At 37.7% G+C, this 21442-nt stretch overlaps 1 protein-coding gene across 1 annotated transcript in view; it reads right to left on the reverse strand.

The window, feature by feature from the left end:
• FBN2 (fibrillin 2) overlaps positions 1–21442 on the reverse strand; it is a 183735-nt gene that overhangs the window by 67483 nt on the left and 94810 nt on the right. Inside the window, exons 16-21 of the mRNA XM_009319652.1 lie at positions 19754–19879; positions 16603–16728; positions 8305–8424; positions 3103–3240; positions 1801–1851; positions 1188–1313 (exon numbers count right to left, since the gene is read on the reverse strand). Coding sequence (XP_009317927.1) covers positions 1188–1313; positions 1801–1851; positions 3103–3240; positions 8305–8424; positions 16603–16728; positions 19754–19879 — 687 coding nt within the window. The remainder of the gene's footprint in view (positions 1–1187; positions 1314–1800; positions 1852–3102; positions 3241–8304; positions 8425–16602; positions 16729–19753; positions 19880–21442) is intronic.

Raw genomic sequence — 21442 nt, forward strand, 5'->3', positions numbered from 1 at the left:
AGCAAGTAAAAAATAACATGCAAAACTGCATAAGGTACACACAACCATAACAGATGTGTGCATCTGGGCAGACTTGGTTTTGAATTGTTTCTTTTTTCTGAGACATTTATACTGATTGCACAAATCTGCTTCATTTCAAAATTCTGCTTATTTTAATAAATATCTCTAGAATTACATTCACATTAAAAAAACCCACAATCTGGTAACTGTTTGTATCAGATATTGGTAAGGCATAGTGCAATTAAAGCAAAAGTGTTTGCTTAAATTTGAATCTGCTTGAGGAAAGAGAACACTGATGAAATAAAAAAATAAAGGTTAGAGTAGGAAAATCCTTGACATGAAGCAAGGGCTGAAAATTTTTTTTTGTTCTGCTGCGCTATATTCTTAAAAGAAATCAGTGCTGTCAGTAATCATATTTTTACAGTCCTTAGAACTGGTTAGAAAAATTAATATGGATTCCAGAATCTATTCTAAACATCCAGTACCCTGACTTTATCTCTTTTCATCTCTGACCACTGATTTCTAAAGATGCAGATTAATAACACTAACTATACCTGCTACAGGATGCTTCTGTTTTCTTGAACTTACACAGGGGTTCAGTATTTTTTATACCTGAAGTCTTTCCTAGAGAAATGTATGTCTTCATGGACATCATGTTTTGTCAGTAGAAGATACTAATCTGTACAACAAAGATGAAGCCTTATTTTTATCTACACCCATTTTGATTACTCTCAGGCAGACCAATTTGCACCAGCATATTCGTGCTACAAGGTAGTATCCAAGTTCCACAAAATGACTAGATAGCAATAGAGAAAAGCACTGTTCACGCTGCATTACAAGCTACTGGCTGACCAGCTGACTGCTTACCATCTAGCTCCCGGCGAGTCAGACATTTCTGTTTGTGAACGGGAATCAGAGTAAGGGCAGCACTCTAGCAAAACCTGTTTACTGCATTGTGGGCAAAACAAGTCTTAACACAAACATTCATATTCCCCCAAGGGATTAACAGCTCTTCCCTGAACTGGCACAGGCATTTGATATCTAAGCAGGCATAAACTAAAACGTACGCTTAACTGTTTTCGGAGGAATTCAGAAACAAACCAAACATCCTTTCACACCCCTTTGAGAGTAACTTTGGACAACTGTTAGACACAGCTAAAAAGCGGCAGAGTTGAGTGCGCTCTTACCTAAACACACTCGCCCTGTTCCATCCAGTGTCAGTCCTTCAGGGCACTCGCAGTGAAATGAGCCTCTGCTGTTAACACACCGCCCATTGGGACAAACCCCCGGGAAAACATGACACTCATTTACATCTGTTGGGGAAACAAAGAGTTGAGTTATATGCTAACTCGAAGGAGACAGCTACAGTTTTATTGAGAATTTAAGCTACATGAAAGAAAGAGAGAGGCTTTCATCCATACTGTATTAGGGTCTGAACACTGTTCTAAACAAGCATCTGGCTCAGTCTCAAGGGACTCTTGCAAGATCTTCAAGTCATAGGGCACTAAGATTCCACATTGTCTTCTCTAAGACAAGATGATGGATATGGCTGAGAGAAAGAAAAAACTGAAGGGATTAAACGTATTTTAAAGGAGCAGTTCCATTCTTTTTGTACCATTTTGATATTCTCCAACAAACAGTGTAACATAACACTTCCCAACAGTCAGGAACTGTTTGTGAAGGCATTCACCTAAGGCCAATATGATTATGCCTGACAAAAACAACAACATAATAAACCCCCTTTTATCTCATTTTCAAAGGAAAAAAAGTGACATCTTGAGTAAGAAGCAAAAACTTCACCTTCACAGGTAACACCCATCACTCTGGCAAATCCTCTTGAGCAAGCTGTGTCTGCAATCAAGCCAGAAAGATGTATCACCGCTTTAGAATGACAGAAATGTAGGACTAAATAATTTAAAAATAAACATATCTTTGGAATTCTCTAATAATTTGACTGTATAAGATGGTGAGTGCTCTAGTCTCAATCAAGAAAAGTACTGATTCACGCGTTACTTAAAACAAGTGAATAGTTGAGGAAATTAAATCTTAGACAATTACTTTCTCATGTGCTTTCCTTAATGGAGACCAGAATGTTCAGCATCTAATCATATCAATCTCTGCACTCAGATGTTGCTGAAAGGTAAATTTCCTGTAAAGTTGCCTGAAGATTTAAAGCTTTAGTGATGCCAGTTATCACTAAAGGCTTTTCTTCCACTGCAGCTTAACAAATGATCTGAGCAATGACATTATTTTAGGATATGCATGTAAAATGTAGCATGATGTAGTAATATGAAAGCTTGCTGAAATTTAACTAATTAGAGAATAGGAAATTAAATGGCCAAATGTATCCAGTCTGAGCTAATTAGCTCTCTAGATCGGTTAGTTTTTCATTAGTTTTACCAGTCTAACCTGACCATGCTGCTTTCTGGAGTCCAAAGTAGTATCTTTGCTTGATGTTGCACTGCACAGTTAAGAGCTCTGTCAGATGTTGTTTGCACCATGCTTTTTAGATGGGATACATGTGCCCACAGTTATTGTTCCAATTAAAAATGAAAGGCTAAAACATCCTGACACTGGTTCAGCTGCAAGTGGCATTATTCAAACCTTATGGGGAGAATGTGGCACAGTATTTTTTTCCACAAACTAGAGCACACAGTTAGGATTCCTGCTTCCAACTTCTAGACCTAGCCCTGTAATCTAACAGTAGTACTATTCTGCAATCAGTAATTGTACATAAACTATGTATTTGAAAACAGCTGGAAAAAGTGTCAACAGTCCACAACATAGAAAGCCCTCAAGACTTTTACCAGATATTTCACTTTATTATTGTAGTCCTTACTTCCCTACCCCAATGCACAGTCCCTGTGGAGATGAAACATATGTAATTATTAAAAGATTTATTCACATGTTATTTCCTGGTAACTTCAAAGTTATTAGAATGATCTCTGATGGTGGAGATTACAAGTGATGCTAAATAAGACAACTTCATTTCATAGGGTTTTTTGTGTTGTCTGTTTGTTTGTTTCTACACAGAAAATGATGAGAATCTATCTAGTGGTACTTCCTCTCTTCTCCCGAAAGATGCAGGATATAAGAGCATACCTAATTCACATCGCTCACATGGGCTGCCCCAAGCTGCTCCTAAGGTAGCACAGCATTCAGATTTCAGAGTAGCACCATTGATGTTGACTTCACAGCGACTGTCTTGGATGTTAAGCCAGCAAGTTCCCTTGAGGCTATCTGGAGTGGAATAGAAAACAAGATGGAATTGTCACAGCAAAAAGAGCTGGCATGCCATGTTCATGCCACCAGTAGACAAGAGTACCAAGGGAGTGCAGGCTTTCTTTTAAAAGAAAACCTTCCATCAGAGTCATTCTGTACACAGTTTAGTTTAGAAGTGGTGGAAAGGAATAGCACTATCACTAAAAGTGAGCAATAGAGCACACTATTGTATGCATTTTATAGCCCAGGTCCCACAGCTAGCAGACATCCTCCGGATACTACAGTGGATTTATTTATTTATTCTATCTAGTGACTTACCCATCTAAAATACCCAAGTTATAACAAAGCAGGGATCACAACCTGGGACTCCCCCTTCCAGCTGCCTGCCTGAACCACTGGGTTATGAAATCCAGGAGCTCTTGTCTTTCCCTCACTCAGTGAACCTTCAAGGTTGTCAGGAAGGAAAAAAAGACAAAAATGTGGGGGATAGGGGTGTGCTATATTCTTTTAGGGGTCTGGTTCTGCTGATGCATTAGCTATGCTTTGAACATGCCTGTTAGGTTACACTCCACTCTCTGCTCCTGAGGGCTCAGCCCCAGCACACCCAGCTCCTGAATCACAAATTGGATGGCCAGGCTGGGAACCCAGACCAGCTCAGGGCAAACCCATTCCAGTAACTGCCCAGCCACGTCAGGCAGCACCTCCTGACTGCAGCCCAGGATAGATAGCCACTGAGCAGAGGGGAGATTTTCAGCTACAAGTGTTGTCTCTGCTGCCTGAAATCCTCTGAAATTCTCTTTTAGGTACCCAAATCTTCAAGTCTTAAAATCTATGCTTTCAGCACCCAAGCCATTTTTTAAAATGTCAGTTAGATCCTAAATCAGTTTACATACTTTAAAAGTTGTACCTACAGCACCTTTGCTTAGTATCTTTACAATGTTACACTCAAATGGTATAAAATTTCTTGAAGCAGGCAACAACCTTTGTGATCAGATCGCAAAAGCAGTCTGTAAAGATCTAACCCAGATTGGGAGGTCAGCTGTGTAGAGTTTAAATGCATGTGCATTCTCAGAGTTCAAACCTAAGCAAGTGGCCCAGATGAATTTAATGAGATGACTAATGAAAGAGGAATAGGGTTTGGCTTTAAGATTTACACATATTATATGTACAAAAAGCCAGACCATCTATTAGGCGCTGTTGATCAGTACTACCAATACCTCATATTTAGGAGCAATGCACTTAGGATAGAATAATAATAATATAAGCTATATAAAAATAGCTTATATTTTTCAAACAACTTCAACTTTTCTACAAAATTGTCATGTTATACAATTACGTAGACCACAGGGAGCACAACACTTCTTTGGCTAAAGTAACAGGAAAAAAATTGGCCCAAGAATGTGACTAGAATCAGCCCTAGAAACTGGGCAACATACTTCATTAACAGTTAAGTGTAAAACAGTTGTATTATTTAGGTTAATGTTGATCTCAAACACATGGGGCAGAACACCACACTTAAACAACTGCACAAACCAACTAGGGGTACAGAAGAGTGGAAAAGGCATCTTTTCCACACCTTGATCAGCCTTTAGCTAACAGTCAAGACTTGGGTTAACATAACAAGACCAAAGACAAAACCTGGACAGTCATTAGCTGGGTCGGCTCTTACCCAGTCATGGGATGGGCATGTCCCTGGACATCATATGTCCCAAATTCAGGGACCAACAAGGAGGGAGGGAATATAGGTTCTTTAGCTGCTCTTTGCTGCCCATGTGTTGATGTCTCTGCTTTATGTTATCAAAATGTAAACACTTCCATTTCTTTATTCATTAGAAGTTTCTTGAGCTCAATATTATTTATTTTTAGTAGCCAACTTTACAGGATGGAAAAATCAAACTAATATCTCAAAAATTATACAAATTAGCAGGTGACTTTTCTCACACCAGCTGCATCTACATTATCCTGCCAAAGTCTGCTTGTCTTACCTTTTTCAGGCTATGAGTTAATTTCCTTTATTTTACATAATCTCTCTTGTCCAGATGAAATCTACAATGGGCAGTCACTGTGACTTTCACTTTGGTGAAAGTTATTATCCAGCATCAAAGCATTCTTTCTGTTCCTTGCATCTCTGATTCTGACTTGAAGAATAGTATATGCATACTACAGGCAGATGGCAGCCTACTTATTGTGCACTGTATGAATTCCACAAATCTTGACTAAAACATGCATAAAAAGCATATATTAAGTGCATATTTCAAAAAGCACAGATCACAGTATCCCTACTGTATGAGCAATTACCAAAATAGCAATGCAACACTTGTACCACCAACAGATCTATTTCAAAAACAATTCCACTTTTTTCCTCTAGGAGTGAAGCCTCAATATTGCAAACACTATCAGTGTGCAAGTGAAATAAATGCAAAATATGTCAACATTTTTGCTGTTTTTGCTTGCTTTTATTGTAACTGCTGAACTAACAACCCTCATCTGCTGGAGGTTTGAGCTTAAATTTGAGCGCAAATGTTGTGACTTGAATTCTGACTGTAATTTGAGCAAGTCATTTTTTCTCTACCCAGGAAAGCTCACAGAAAGACATAAATGACTCCCATCTGTGCTCGATTTCTACAGGTGATACGGATGCAAATGGCTCAAGCCTCCTGGTTCTTCAGCCTTGAGGCTGAGCAGACTGAGCAAAAGAACTAGAGGAACTGACAGACTGAAGTCTTCTGTCATAGCTTCTCCATATAAAATCAGTCTAACGTGCCATACACGACCTGAGTCCACAAGACAGTGAAAATCAGCAATAAGACCAAGCAGCAACAAACACATTGGAGCAATAAATTGTAAAAATAAAATTAACAGTGGTTATGTTAATCCTTTCTTATCCTAATATTGTTGTCGTGCTTTTACTTAAAAATTTTGTGCTATTTTTAAGTTCAATAACTTCAATCATCATCATGAAAGAAAGAAAGAAAAACTCTTATAACGTAGGACTGATTCTGGTTCTGACATCAGAGCAAATTTGAAATTAAAGAAAAACTAGAGAGGGGTCAGAAACTGACATTACCTTACTTTGATCATTCTTATGAAGAATACAACACACACTCAAAACACCACACTATTTGAGCGATATCTTTATGTTTTGGCATATGCTTTTCATATCTGATCCTACAGGAATGCTTTACAGGAGCAAACCACTAAAGAAATCAGAGTAAAAACATTCAATATACAAGTCTCTCACTGCAGTGGTAGTGGGAAAAAACAACTTGCTCTACTGTAGAGATATAAAATGGCATACATTCAACAAGAGCATTTGCAAGTTTTTCACACAGTAAACTACCTACAACTTCCAACCCCTTACTCACTTTTCAATAATCCAGTCTGCCCTCCTCTCAACCCTACCAACTCCAATGGAAATTTTGCCAAGGTAGAAAAACATACAACTGGGCTCTGACAGTATAAATATGTATGTCTTGCATTAGCTGTACTGCTGACCCTTCTGTCCTAACATCCCCACCTATGTGAGAGTACAGAAAACCCTCCTTGAGACGATTTTGGTCAACGTAAAACATTAATGATTAGGTTCACAGTATATAGGTGGCTCCTATTCTTCACTTTCTATCTGACTATTCAGGGGGATTTTTTTGTTTATGTTTTATGTTACTTATCAATAATATTCAGGGCAAATGGGACCTCACACTGTAAATATTCCAATGGAAGCCATTTGCAAAGTAAATCCAGATCATTGTTATAATCAGGCCCCTAGTGAACTTGTAGCACCTTTGGATGTGAGAACAAAAGATTAAAAATAAGCAGTACAAAAAAGCATAGTTTAGTGTGAAATTAGCACAATGTAATAAAGAACAAAAGCAATACTAAACTTTACTGGCTGGTGATGCTACAAGGAAGTCTAAGAGAAGGCTTAGGCACAAAAGTAATATTCACTTAAAAAACATAGTAAGGCATAGGCAGACTCCATCATTAAATGGAAACTTGAGTCTTTGCATTCAATTTCCTATCTTAAGAAAATCCTGGCAAGGCAGGAAAGTTGAATCAAGAACACCAGACAAATCCAGGTTAAAATAAAAGGAACATTTAAAATTATTAATGACACTCCAATCCCATTTATCCCACATATCCTAACATGAAACAACAGCAGCTTGTGATCACCTGAGAAGTACAGATGTCTCCAATCCTTTGAGTTTTCTTGGAAAGGCAAGAAAAAAAAACATTAATGAATGGCTTCCAAAGATAATGCCAATGAAATCTTGCAGACAAGTGTTGCTGCTAGCTCCAATAAAATCTGTGCAGTGCTCTGCTTTTTTTTGATGCAAGAGAATCCTCAAAGGATGCTAACATTAATTTATTTTTATATATATGTATTTTGTGTGTGTATATATATAAAACCAAGACAATACTCATGTTTCTGCTCCAGGGGCAGGGATCCTGACAAACTCATATCTGTCTTACTCAACTTTAACAGCTTCCTACAAAAGAAGTAAAGTATGAGGTTGTGCTATAACGCAAAATCCATTAAGATTTCCTTATATCTCGGAAAGTCAGTCTTCACAGTTTATGAAGAATGTCCTGAACCCTAGAAGCCATGTGCTTTCCTATCACTATTTGAGTAGATGTTCCTCCAGTTTTACTTGCTTTCTTGTCTCAGATTTAAAAGTGGTCAAAGGACTGAGTGGGCATTTCTGCTTTACAGTTTATCAACTACCAGACTAATCACCTTTATAGAATATCAGCTTTACTCATATTCTCATTCTCCCAAAGGACAAGATAATTCCTATTAATAATAAGACATCCCCACTCTCTCCCACCAATCAATACTTGCATTTCACCACTTTCACCATAGTTTGGACATCCTCATGAATTATGTTTCTCTCAGTTTCTTCCTGCTCCCATGCAAGCAATCAAATGAGTATGTTTGCTTGGTCTCACTTACAGAACTAGACATATTGTCTGCTATCATGAGGAAATTAACTAAATACATTATTTTCTTGCTTAATTAATCGATACGATCAATGTTTTTCAAGTTAGTAAGAAAAAGGGAAAGTAACAGGAGGAAATACCCACCAATACATATCAGTCCTGTAGAGTCCAACTTGCTGCCAGGTGAACATTCACAATTGAAAGATCCAAGATTGTTCCTGCAGGCACCATTGACACATGGGCTGCTTTCACATTCATTTACATCTATAATCCAGAAACAAAAGACACTGTTAGAACTACGATGTGTTTCTGGAAAATATTATACAGTATAAATGCTGCTGTGGACCATGATTTGCCAAGACTGCCTGGTATATTTGCCCCCCCACCCAGCATGACATTCAAAAGATACAGGGACAGGCAGGTAGCATGTATGTGCACGTGTATGGGAGCACATATTTTGAAAGTGTTAATTAAAAGGCTCTTTTCTACAAAGATAGTAATTTCCAACAACTTGGACTATGAAGTTTTCCAGCATCAATTATAACTGTCCTGGGAGAAAATAAAACTCTTTTTTCATAGAATGCAATGCATTCCCAGCCACAACATGCAGTGTACAAACAAAGGCCTTATTGTTTCTGTCATTTATGGCTCCATGAGGCTTTGGAAGAATTAAGAAAACCCTGTCAGAAGCAAAATATTACAATGCTGGCTGCAATTCTCTAGTTCTGGAAAGCATTCAAGAAATAGGAGTTGAAACTGGAATACTGTAAATGGTACTTCCCTCTAGCCCCTAACTCCTATTTATTACCCCATGAGTTTTTTAAGCCTGTTCACATGTAAGAATAGGACCCCTGCAGACAGTATTATTTGCTGGGTTTTTTTTAAAGTGAAATCAGTTTTAAGGTTAAAACAATACTAACAAACTCTTTCAAAGAACAATTGCAGATGCATATCCACCATTTCTTCCTGAACTCAATCATTTGCATTTTTTGATTTGGGTCCTGAGTCAAGCTATACATTCTAATCCACGCAGACAGTTCCTTCAGTGGGCCAGAAATAAAACTGTTTAGTGCTTGCTTATATTTGCTAGTAGTGCTTGAGGAATAATGTCATATCCATAAACTAAAATAGCCTGATTTAAATTAATTATAAATTAATACAGGATCTAGTTAAGCACTGGAAACATTAATAGTATCAAGAGATCATTTTCAAGACAAATTAAAATATCTTCCTTATTTTTAGAAGTCATGAAAAAGGTACCATTTGCTATTTGACATGTTATGATGCATCAAGCCTTCATTTCACTAGACAAGTATTCTTTCATGATCTTCTGGGGTGTGTTTAAAATACTCACCAAATTATGTATATATTAATAAAAAAAAAAAAGAAAGAAAAAAGAGAGCTGGAAAATGCCCAGAAATCAGTAAACTTAGGGAAGTGTGATCTCTCTCTTCAGGCCAAAAGCAAGCACTTAATTTAAAAGCCAATTTTCACAGTCCCTTTACTTAATGGAATTACCTACAAAGAGCAAATGGGACTTGTCCTTGAACGCCAGCAAGTTTTTGAATAGCAACAGAGCTTTACATTTGTGAAGTTTACTCTTAATCTTGTGGATTACCCAGTTTACACATTAATCATACACAGATGCAGAGATATAAAATCTAGGAGGCCTTATCAGGTCAAGACAGTGTGTTACATGAACACACCCACACAGCTTCGATGGCTGGCTGTACAGGGCTAACTGCGTTGGCAGTGCCCAAGCTGGTAAGCCCCATCCTACTATGGGCTGATAGTCCCATAGGGCATTAGGCAGAGTTTCCACGTTTCTCTGCAAACAGCCTGCTTAGATGCAGTTGGTCGTGTTGTCTCAGGTTGGGTTCTGAGCCAGCTCATTATGGAGAGTGCAGCACAGTGTATGACCAGGTAGGGCCAGGCCGCGTCTGGCACTGCTTATGTACTGACTTGATGTGCTGGGAAGTGCAGTACAGAGGTAATCAAGCAGATCTAGAAAGCCAGTTTGTTCTGACAGAGCAAACTCTAAGTCCCTCTGTATCTGAGCTGGCAATCTGGAGGGCTCACCGACATTTATCTGCTCTGCACCCCTTCTCCTCCCTGTAAATACTTTCACACTTTATTACCTAAGGTTTTATTGTCCAAGGTATGCTCCCTGCCTCCCTTGCCTTCTGCTCTCTCCCTAGCCAGCAATACCTGGTAGTGGAGAGTAGTCTCTGCTGCTTTTGCAGAGAAACCAAATATCTGGTTCCCACAATTAGAAACAGATCACACTGAGACAAAGAAGTCATCTTAAATATGTACTGTATGTCAAATAATTCTCTATAGAAATTCTCTTGGAGAAAGATACACTTTTTCTTCCTTTCCATCTGTCATCTTGCTTTCAGCAGATTGGCTAGCTTTAAAAAAATGAGAAAAATGGAAAAGATGGGACAAATTAACTAAATTTAAGCTATATATAGTTTCTTCCTGTCAAAGGCATCAAATGTTCACTGTCTCTTAAAGTCCAAGAACAAAGGGACATCCAATGAAGCTGGCTGGTAGCAAAACAAGTAAAGTAATAGTTCTTTACCCAACAGGAAGAGAAATCGGAAATCCTTGCCCTAGGATTCTGAAAGCTTGCATTAATCAATGGCAGTCTGGACAAGTTCATGAAAGATAAATTCACCAAGGTCTGTATAAGGTAAAGATCCTACTTCTGGTGTCAGAAGTCCCCGAACCACAACTGTTGGGGATTCAGAGTATTTTTGGAAAGTAATGTTGTATAGTTGCTCTGTTGTGGGTCAGGGCGACCTTTGATCAGTCTCTGCATTTATGTCTTTGCTTTTATGCAGATATGATTCTCTGTCCAGTCAGTTGCAAGTGCTCTTCCCTGCTTTTAGGTAAGATGGGACTTCAGAAAAGTTCCCATGATCTGTGCCACAGAATCTTTGGGGCTTTTGGACACTAAAGTTTTGTCTGAATTTTTTAAAGGCAAAATTAAAATCTAGTCTGACTCAGACACCCAGTGAAGAAAATTACAGGTCAAGTGCTTGAAGTCTGCTGAAGATACTTGTAGCTGAAAACAGGTGATTTTCATGTAAAGAGTCACATGGTTTTAACAGCTGGCAGCCCAACCACACACAGGTCTGCACATACACAACCAATGTGCAAGACAAAACACTCTAATAAGCAGATAGTTGCCACTATCCAAAACATCACTTCAATCATATTCAGAATATAAAAAAATGCATGAAACTTAAAATACTTCACATTTATAGATGTAATATCAGGTTATCATGCCTATCTTAAATTCTCTCTGATACTTAGCAAGTTAGGTTTACAATCAATTTTCTTCTAGGAAAACACATCTTGTATTTCGGGTTTTCAGAGTTAACAAGAAACCAAAACCTAATAAAAAATAGTTGAGTGCCACACCTGGAAGTCAAGTGTCCCTGAAACTACAACCAAAGATAAGTGAATAAGTGGAGATGGAGGGGCCAAAACATCTAAAGTTCAACAGCTTATGAAGAGCGAAGGAGCTCTCTTGATTTCACGGGCCATGTTCTTCATTCTCTGCCGAAAGACAGTGAAAGGAGAGAAAAAGACTCAAACTGAACATACAGGTGACCAAAAATGGGGAAGAAGAGGAAGGTGACACACCATTGTCAGAGCTGAACACTTTCTAGACTAGGATAACTGCCTGTCCATTTCAAGCCAAAGTCAGACGATCTAGTCTAAATCCTCACTCAAGTCTGCATCAAACATGTTCCTTGGCAAAACAGCTGACTCGATCTGCCAGGTTGCTGCTGTCTGCAGGGAACGTTCCCCTTTCACCCTTCCTCCTCCTTTTTCTCCCAGTCTCAGTTTCTACGCTTCTCAAGTGCCAGTGCCAGTCCCTCACTGATCCCACAGACAAATAGTCACTTTCCACCTTCTGGGATGAGAATGGCAGAAGCTGGTCGCCAAGACCGGGGGTGAGGGAAGATGTATCACAGAACCAGACTCCTCCTCATTTCACTGTGCCTTGATGCAAGTGAAGGAATACTCATCCCATTTTTCTCTACGGAGTAGAAAGGAGAACAGCTTTCACTGAGGATTAGGGTATGCCTCTCTGGAGGCATTAACTTCTGGTTGCTTCCAAAACGATCTTGTGACTATGCTCTAGGCCTCTAATCCCGAAAAAAACAGTTTGTTACTTTCTGCATTTGACATGCTTCAGCACTATGCTAGAAAAAAAGAAAACAAACAAACGAAACAAAAACCAAAACCAGTGCTTTTTGAGTATTAGCAGGTTTATAATATTGCATTGACTACTCCCCAAAACCACCATTCAGGGAAAAAAATAAATAAAGGATGAATGCACTTCAGCATTAGTGCTCTGCCAAATCAGGAGAAAAAGTATCATGTGCACAATGTAAACAAACTCCAAAAATTGTTTCCATACACCTTCTTACAATAATATTAAATGATAATTTTAACAAGAGTGAGCAGGAAACCAAATTGATTTTAATACTGTTTTATATTTTAAAATAAAAGCCACTATGTATGAAAATACTTATCAGGGTTTTTTTTTAAAAACATTTTTTTTCCTTAAGTAAAGTGAGTGTGTAAATGTCAGAGAAACAAAAATTGAAACAGTCCACTGTACATGCCTGGAAATGAACTTCAAAGCACATCTGGTTTACATTTAACTAGTTATGTCACTGGAAACACAATCTAAACCACAAAGCTTGTTGTAAAAATCTCAACTTTCACAGACTCTGGAGCCTCAAACAACTCCCCAGCTCCCCACAACAAATTGATAAAAAATTTCAATTGAACTATAAATGAAAACAGTGAAGGGTTTTGTTCTTTCTTCACAGTTACTGATGAGAGTTATATTAATTAAAAATATACTGGTGAGTAATAAGCATCAGAGCATTTTCAGAGCACAATACAAAGCTTTTGGCTATAGAGGTTTTTTATAACTAGTGAACTTGTAACTCCAAACCGAATTGTGTAGTGTTTCTTTGAAAACAGAATTTGGACAGAAAGAGATTAATTTATTCCTCTACTGCCAACCCACTCAACATTAGAAAAAATGTAATACATTTAATAGGTTTTCTGGATAGTTTTATCCAAAAACTATCAAACCCCTCTTGATCAGCTTTTTTACCTGATCAGCTAAATTTAAACATCAATCTATGATATTCAAGATGAGGATGACAGATCCTTTGTGACCTATGCATGGAAGTTAATGTAGACAACAATATTGAAAGAAACTGAAAATCCTTCAGATTCTGCTGTACAGACAATAAAAAATGAGAAGTATTTTAGGGTGATTACGCTAAACTATGTTGAGAAAGGAAATACTCATAGAAATCTGAAGTTTTTAGTTAATGATCAGTTGTTCGTTGTTTTTTTTTTCCCAAATGAGAAAACAGGATTTTTTTTTCTTCCATTAACAGGAAGTTTTATTATTTTAAATATTACTGCAGCATTCATGCCCAATTACAAGCTCATTGGCTCAGAGTTCAGCAGACATACAGGATTATGAAATACAGCCAAAAGAAGCACAGCCACTGTTATTCTACGAAATGGCAAAATATCCTCCTTTTCAGTAACAGGCTAAACCTGACGACCACCATGAAAGGGAGATGAGACAGGGACAGATCTATCCTTTTTTAGAATCTTTTGGAATATCAGATAATACTCTTTCATTAGTCTTTGCAGGCGCCACAGTACAAATACTGCAAACACGTACAGATGCACATTCTTCTATGAATATCTAAAAAGTTTAAAAAATGAGATTAAATGCATTAATTAAAATATCACCAAACCCACCAAACAGAAACCCAAACAGCCTTACTTAATGAGCTTGAATGATCATGTCAGTAATTATTCTTTCACAATAGAATATATTTTAATTTACATAACAACCTGCTTAAATAAAGTGTGTGTGCATTTTCTACCTCCTGCTCAGGTTGACTCGAGTTGTGAAATACCTCACTTCCTGTATTACTAGATGTCTCTCAGAGGCAGTGTAACGTGTTAGTTTGAATAAATCATACCGGTTCTTTACTCATGCTTTTAGAATTGATTCATAAATTGTAATTTGGGGAATGCACCTGATTAATTTCCTTAGACAAAACCTAAAAGTGGTCACATGCCTTAGAAAAATGCACTAAGGTGCCATTAAGAGGGGATATGCATGCCATTTGGATTTCTGCTAGTATCTTCTCTTCATATACTTTCCTGTAAATTCTATTTTATCTTAACTGTAACTTTTTTTTTGACACTATGGTTTTGCAGTCAATGTCAGCTGGCAATTCTATCTAAAGAAGTCAACCTCTCCTCAATGAACTATTAATTCAAATGAACTAGTAAATTCATTTCCACTCCAGATAAACTCTCCGTCAAGCTATTCTCCACTCACACACCCCCCTCACAAAAAAACTAAGATTAGGGACTCCCAGATTTGGTTCACTATATCATGATCCTCAAACTTCTTCTAGCACAAGAGAAAACACACTGTAATGATGATAAGGATGTCCAGAAGACAGAAAAGGTCACTTTTTTCCTAAGGCTGTGGTTGCTCAATGCAACCATGAAACCACTTTGTTGTTCGTGCTGTTGTTGTCAAATCCTTATTTTGAGCATTTATATTACTATTGCTACCATTAAAAAACAAACGTATGTGTTATATTTGAAAATCAAGACACATTTTATTTCAATAATTTTGGCTAGGTTTTTTGCGTTCTCACATCTCATTCATCTATCTTTTGGTTAGTGTTATGCTCTGAAGTTGATGGCCTTTTCATCTTGGTAATGAACATCTCCCTTTACCATACGATTTCAGTTTTTCTGTCTAGGAGATTCCTTAAGGACATCCTTAAGGATGCACATTAAGGACACACAGTAAGCTATTTTCACAGCTAGAAATCTTTCAGTGCACGGAAACTAAACATATAGACAGACCCTGAAGAATAAATTTCACCTGAACACTGTGGATAGATACTAGGCATTGAGACAACTTACCAGAGAGAGCACTATAAATCCATGCGGGTATGATATAAGAAAAGCCCTAATCTGAACAAGTACTACTAATTTGTAACATACAGGGAGAGAAGAAATTTCAACTTTTAAAAGTGACCTCTGAAACACACATGTACTAAAATATAAAGGAACATAATTTCTTTTGAACAGAAGGGGTGAAGAGGTGAATGATTTGATACTACCAGAATTCAAACCATTTCATGAGATGTTTTGAATGTAAACATATGTTCACTTTCCAAACAGTTGGAGACATTCAAAACACTATTGCCCCCCCATGTTGCTTGCTTCCACTCTGCTGAAAACTGGCAAAGAACACGAGTGCTCCTCACCTGCTTCAGCGCAAAGTCAGCCCGTTCAGTATATTCTGCTGAGGAAATGGTTTAAGTTAACCTGACTGATCTTACACAGCAAGAATGGTTTACAGAGTGCTTCCACTTTCCTTTCTATGTGTTTGTTTAGCTGTATGGCAGTAACTTCTGTCTGATCAGTAATAACAAGCAGCTGAGGACAATAATGTCTTCCACTGCTTCAGACAAATCTGATTGATGGCATTGATTCACATAATAGGTATTCCGTAACAAAGGATTATAGCTTCCTCATCACTCACTCAAATGCAAGACTATTTACTATAAAAACTTTCTAATGATAACAAACACTGAGATCTACAGACCATGGAACCAAATAAAAGAAATGCAAAAGAACAGTAAAATTCTACTACTCTGAATACTCATTAAAAATTGAGACAAAAGCTAATGCTTCTATTTTGACTTTTTTTGTACAGCCTTTATTTTTTTTTATAATTAAAACTTTTCATTAGTTTCTGCTATGTAACATTTCCATTGATCTAACATCTGTGTTCATTAGTAATGTAAGAAAGCAATTTTGATTATACTGTAAAAATAAAGGACAATTTTAGTATCACCAGGCAGTAATATCCAGATTCTGGAATTCAGACATCACATAAAGCATCACAAAGACCAGAATTTGATCTAGAATTAACTACCACCACAGACTGAAGGAAGAAAAGAAAGAAAAGACGCTGGGATCAAAATAGATGCATTTACCTAAACAACAGACTAGTTGTCTCTGCTACATGACCAAAGGGAAGCACATATTCCCCTTTATTCCAGCCTAAAAATGTTTTATCTAAGGAAAGGACAATATTTTAATATAAAAAAATGAACTGATTACTTTGAAAGAAATTCAATGGCAAGACCCGACACACTAAAAAATATTGCAGAGAAATTACAAAAGGAATGCAATGATATATGCAGTATCTTAGTTCTGTCTTTTCCTCTGGTATTCGTCACCATTCTGAATCTTTTGGGATTGTTTAGCTTTAATGTTTTAATAGCTAATGTTTTATTTAGCTTTAATAAGCAATAAAATTAACACAACTTGCAGATTTTTCACCTTCACATGTGTCTGTCTCAGTGCTGAACACATAACCCTTTGGACAAGTGCAGCTGTAACTTCCAGGGGTGTTTCGACAGAGCCCGTTATCGCACAGCAGCCCGTTCACTGAACATTCATCAATGTCTGCAAAAAGATGAGTTAGACACACCAATGAGTGCAAATGCCATGAGATGTCTTCACCTCCACAAGTAGCCCCCGTGGCTTTCTACAGCAACAATTAGGTTGCTGGATATGCAGTCTTCTACAACATTCACTGAGCAAGGAGAAATGCCAATTCTCAGTTTCAAAAGTCTAATTCATTTTCAGATTCTTATTACCAAAAATTCTGTTCTGCTTTTAAAGTTTTTCATTAGCAGGCTCTAAAAATAGCTCATGGTTAGTCTTAAGATAATAATTATGTTTTCCTGAATGATCTTGCGATCTTTGTCAATTGTACGACTGTATCACCATAGCAACTTCACAAAGGTCTATTTGCTTTGAAACCAGCATTTTAATTTTTTTTTAAACACACAAATAACAGTGTGCTAGATTACTGTTCTAATCCTGTTTTATGGGCAAAAATTGATTTTGTTGCCCATGAAGTGAACATGTGTGTTAAAATCTAAATTGTACAGTTCATGTATGGCAGACATCTCAAGAGTACACATGTGTACCTCCCCTTCAGAGGTATATTGTATTAAACGCCCCCCCTGTGATTAAGACTAGGATATCAAGCACACTGAATAGGAAAAAAACATAAATTAACATCACTCCCTGAACTCCTCTTATATTAACTGCAAATAAAGCTAATAAAAAGCAATCAATCCTCCTCATTGCCCTATTGTTTTTTAAAAAGAAAAAAATGTATAATTTTAAGCTACTTTCCTTTAATGCCCATCACATATCACAAATACTTAAGCTTATAGAAGAATACTGACAGGATAAGCCATGATAAACCCGACACTTTATGCTGCTTCAGGGTGTCTCCTATATTTCGACTGCTTGATTTCCAAAACTTAACACTGCAACTGAAATTTTAAATCAAACAGATTTTTTAGAGAGTTTAAGTTTAAAAATAAAGAAGAAAAACAAGAATGCAATATAATTACAATCTGGAGGCTTTTGGTTTCCCAACCACATTAGATTTTGCAAGCTATGCTTATAGGCAATGTTTATAAATTCCTTTATGCGGACAACTCAGGATTCAGACAATAAAGTCTAAATTTCCCCAGACGACGAATCTGAGATTTAAGTTTGGCAGCTGTAAAGAAGCTCTTCTAAACTAACCTGTCCTTAATCTAACCTCATCTGATTTTAACTAAGTAAAGGAGGATGGATTTGGAATTTGGCATTTTCAAGAGCAATAGACTTTAATTTTGAGCTTGTTGTGCAATCTTTTAACCTAAACTAGCATTGTTATGAACATATTATTTCCTTAGAATCTCACGGAATAACTTCAGATTTGGACTGTAATCTATTGTGTAAAAACACAGAATTATATAGCTCATGCTCTAAAAACACTTAAAACTGACAAAAATACTGTCTGCATTCTGTATGATGACCATTTTTATTTCCTGGCAGCTCATAATCTGTACCATTAATTAAAACATTTCAACCCTTTGAGTGTTCATAATTAAATTCTTTTGTGCAAAAAATCTCCTATCTAAGAATAAATGCATCCTCACAGTCAGTATGCTGTATTTTTATTTAAATAATTAAACAGACATATACCTATACTAGCACTTACATAATCCCAAGTGTAACAAGATAAATAAAATCTCTTGCCATAAAATCCATTTGGAAAAGGAATACTACATGAAGTATTTTAAAAAAACCACCAACAGTTTTCTGCAGCAGTTCCTTTCCTGCCAAAAGGTCATATTTAGGGCCTTTAGAAACAAACTAGCTGTAAAATTCCTTAAGTCAAGCAGATGAAAAGAAACACTTTTATTACTTTGTGTTTGCTTTGCATCACTACGTAGGAATGTTTGGTACTAAAATTATACCACAGTTATATAGTCCAAGTTTTCCCTACCAAAAAAGATGGGGTTTTGTTGACCACAAATATCAGTGATAGGTCAGTAAAACTTTAAGTCTAGAGAGCAATAATTCCCCAAAATAAACACATCAGATGGTGGGACGACACTTAAGACTTTCTGATGGTTTCAGATAGATTTCCATTAGCTTTTAATACAAACAAACTTCAGTTTTCTGTTTAAAATTACAGGACTATAACAGGACTATAAGCGATACTACTGTACAATGTACCTGTGATATAATACAGGTTTTTTGGATGTAAGAATTCCCAAAAGAAAAAGAATACTGAACTTCATGTATGACCATGAATAATAAAATTAATCGGACAGAGAGTGAAACATACAACATAGGTATCTTCTGTCGGGTATTCCTAACCACTTGCAGAAAATGTATCGAGGTACTGCAACAACAGTCTGGTATAAACCTAAACCAAACTACAAATGACAATTAAAAGTTTCTGAAGCAAATCATTCCTGCATACTGGTGACCTGAAATTCTGAAGAATAAAAGAACAGCTGTTACACTTGAGCCCACTGTTCAGATATGATTCGTGAAATCCTAAGAGTGGGTCATTTCTTCCTTCATGAGCTGAAGCTTTCAGAAATTAGAGGGCTAAGCATGCAGCAATCCATTCTGCTGCACTGGTGTAACTCGGGGACATCATGATTATTGCATACCACAGAGATTGTGTAGACAGGCCGCCAGTTATCATTCATTATGATAAGGACAGCCATCTGTTACATTTTATTATGCAAAATCATGACCTTCAGCTCTTGACAAATAATCATCCAGCCTTGAAAGGGACACATTTTAGGGGGTCTTGACAAATGTTATATATTAAATTATAACACAAACCGATCCATGCTTTTGAGAAAATTCATTCCTAACCTGCAATAATATCTCCTGCTTACACTTCCCAAACAGTAATACTCCCCCACCAATAAGAGAAAAATACACCAGTAAGAATATTAGCTATGCAGTGACTGAGAAAAGCAGTATCGTTAAGAGATTTTTTGCATTTTCATTATAGTTTTAAGAAGCAGATGTCTTGCAACCTAAATTCTGTCAATTCAAATTAGCATCAAGATAGTGATGAATTATTCAACAATAATAAAAAAATCGAGCAACTTACCCACACAATTCCTTCCAGAAGGATCAGGCTCATAGCCACTGTTGCAGTTACAACGATAGCTGCCACGTAAGTTTTCACAAATTCCATTGGAGCAAATATCAGGATCCAATGCACACTCATTAATATCTGTATTAACACAACACAGAAGATAACCAGACACTGAAAGATATGAAAAACCCGATCCTGTGACAGATGTGGACAACATCTGACTCACTGGATGTTGGGGCTGTCATTCAGAGCAAGGGTATAGCAAGGGTGCAGCCAGAATGCTGAAAGAAGTGATTATTCCCCTCTATTTGACACTAGAGAGGCCAAAACTGGAATACTGTGTCCAGTTTTGTGCCACCTCATGAGGTTCATATGGGCCCACTCCTCAAGTCTGTCACGGTCCCTCTGGATGGTATCTCTTGCCTCTAGCGAATCAACTGTACCACTCAGCTTGCTGTCATCTGCAAACTCGTTGAGGCTGCACTCAATACCACTATCTATGTCATTGATGAAGACATTAAACAGTATTGGTCCCAGTATGGATCCTTGAGGGACACCACTTGTTACTGATTTCCTCTAAGACATTGAGTCGTTCACTGTAACTCTGCACATGACCATCCAGCCAATTCCTTAACTATCTAACAGTCCATCCATCAAACCCGTCTATCTCCAATTTAGTGGAGAGAGAAGAATGTTGTGGGGGACAGTATCAAAGGCCTTACAGAAGTCAAGGTAGATGATATCAGTAGCTCTTCGCTTGTCCACTGGTCCAGTCAATCCATTGTGGAAGGCCACTAGATTAGTCAAGCATGATTTGCCCTTGGTGAAGCCATGTTGGCTGTCTCTAATCACCTCTATCTTCCATGTTTTGACATAACTTCCAGGAGGACCTGCTCCATGATCTTATCGTGCACTGAGGTGAGGCTGACTGGTCGGTAGTTCCCAGGATCCTCCTTTTTACCCTTTTTTAAAAATGGCTGTGATAGTCCCTTTTCTGCACTCACTGGGGAATTTGCCTGACTGCCATTTTTCAAATATGATGGAGAGTGGCTTAGCAACTACATCTGCCATTTGCCTCAGGACCCTGGGATGCATCTCATCAGGTCCCATGGACTTGTGTATGGTCAGGTTCCTCAGGGGTCTTGAACGTGATCTTCTCCTATGATGGGAGGGACTTTGTTCCCCCAGTCCCTGCCTTGATGTTCAAAGACTTGAGAGATATGGGAAGAGTGATTCCCAGTGAAACCTCTGAAAAAAAAAATTGTTGAGTACCTCAGCCTTCTCCATGTCGGTTGTCACTAGTTCTCCTCTCTTATTTACTGTGTTTGTGTGTGTCTGTGTACATTTTCTTAGAATCATAGAATCATTAAGGTAGGAAAAGACCTCTAAGATCATCGAGTCCAACCGTCAACCCAACACCACCATGCCCACTAAACCATGTCCCTAAGCACCGCATCTACACGTCTTTTAAATACCTCCAGGGATGGTGACTTAACCACTTCCCTGGGCAGACCGTTCCAATGTTTAACCACTCTTTCAGTAACGAAACTTTTCCTCACGTCCAATCTAAACCTCCCCTGGCGCAACTTGAGGCCATTTCCCCTCATCCTATCACTAGTTACTTGGGAGAAGAGACCGACACCCACCTCGCTACAACCTCCTTTCAGGTAGCTGTAGAGAGCGATGAGGTCTCCCCTCAGC

This window comes from Pygoscelis adeliae, unplaced genomic scaffold (assembly GCF_000699105.1).
Source record: "Pygoscelis adeliae isolate BGI_AS28 unplaced genomic scaffold, ASM69910v1 Scaffold110, whole genome shotgun sequence".
NCBI classification, from domain to species: Eukaryota; Metazoa; Chordata; class Aves; order Sphenisciformes; family Spheniscidae; genus Pygoscelis; species Pygoscelis adeliae.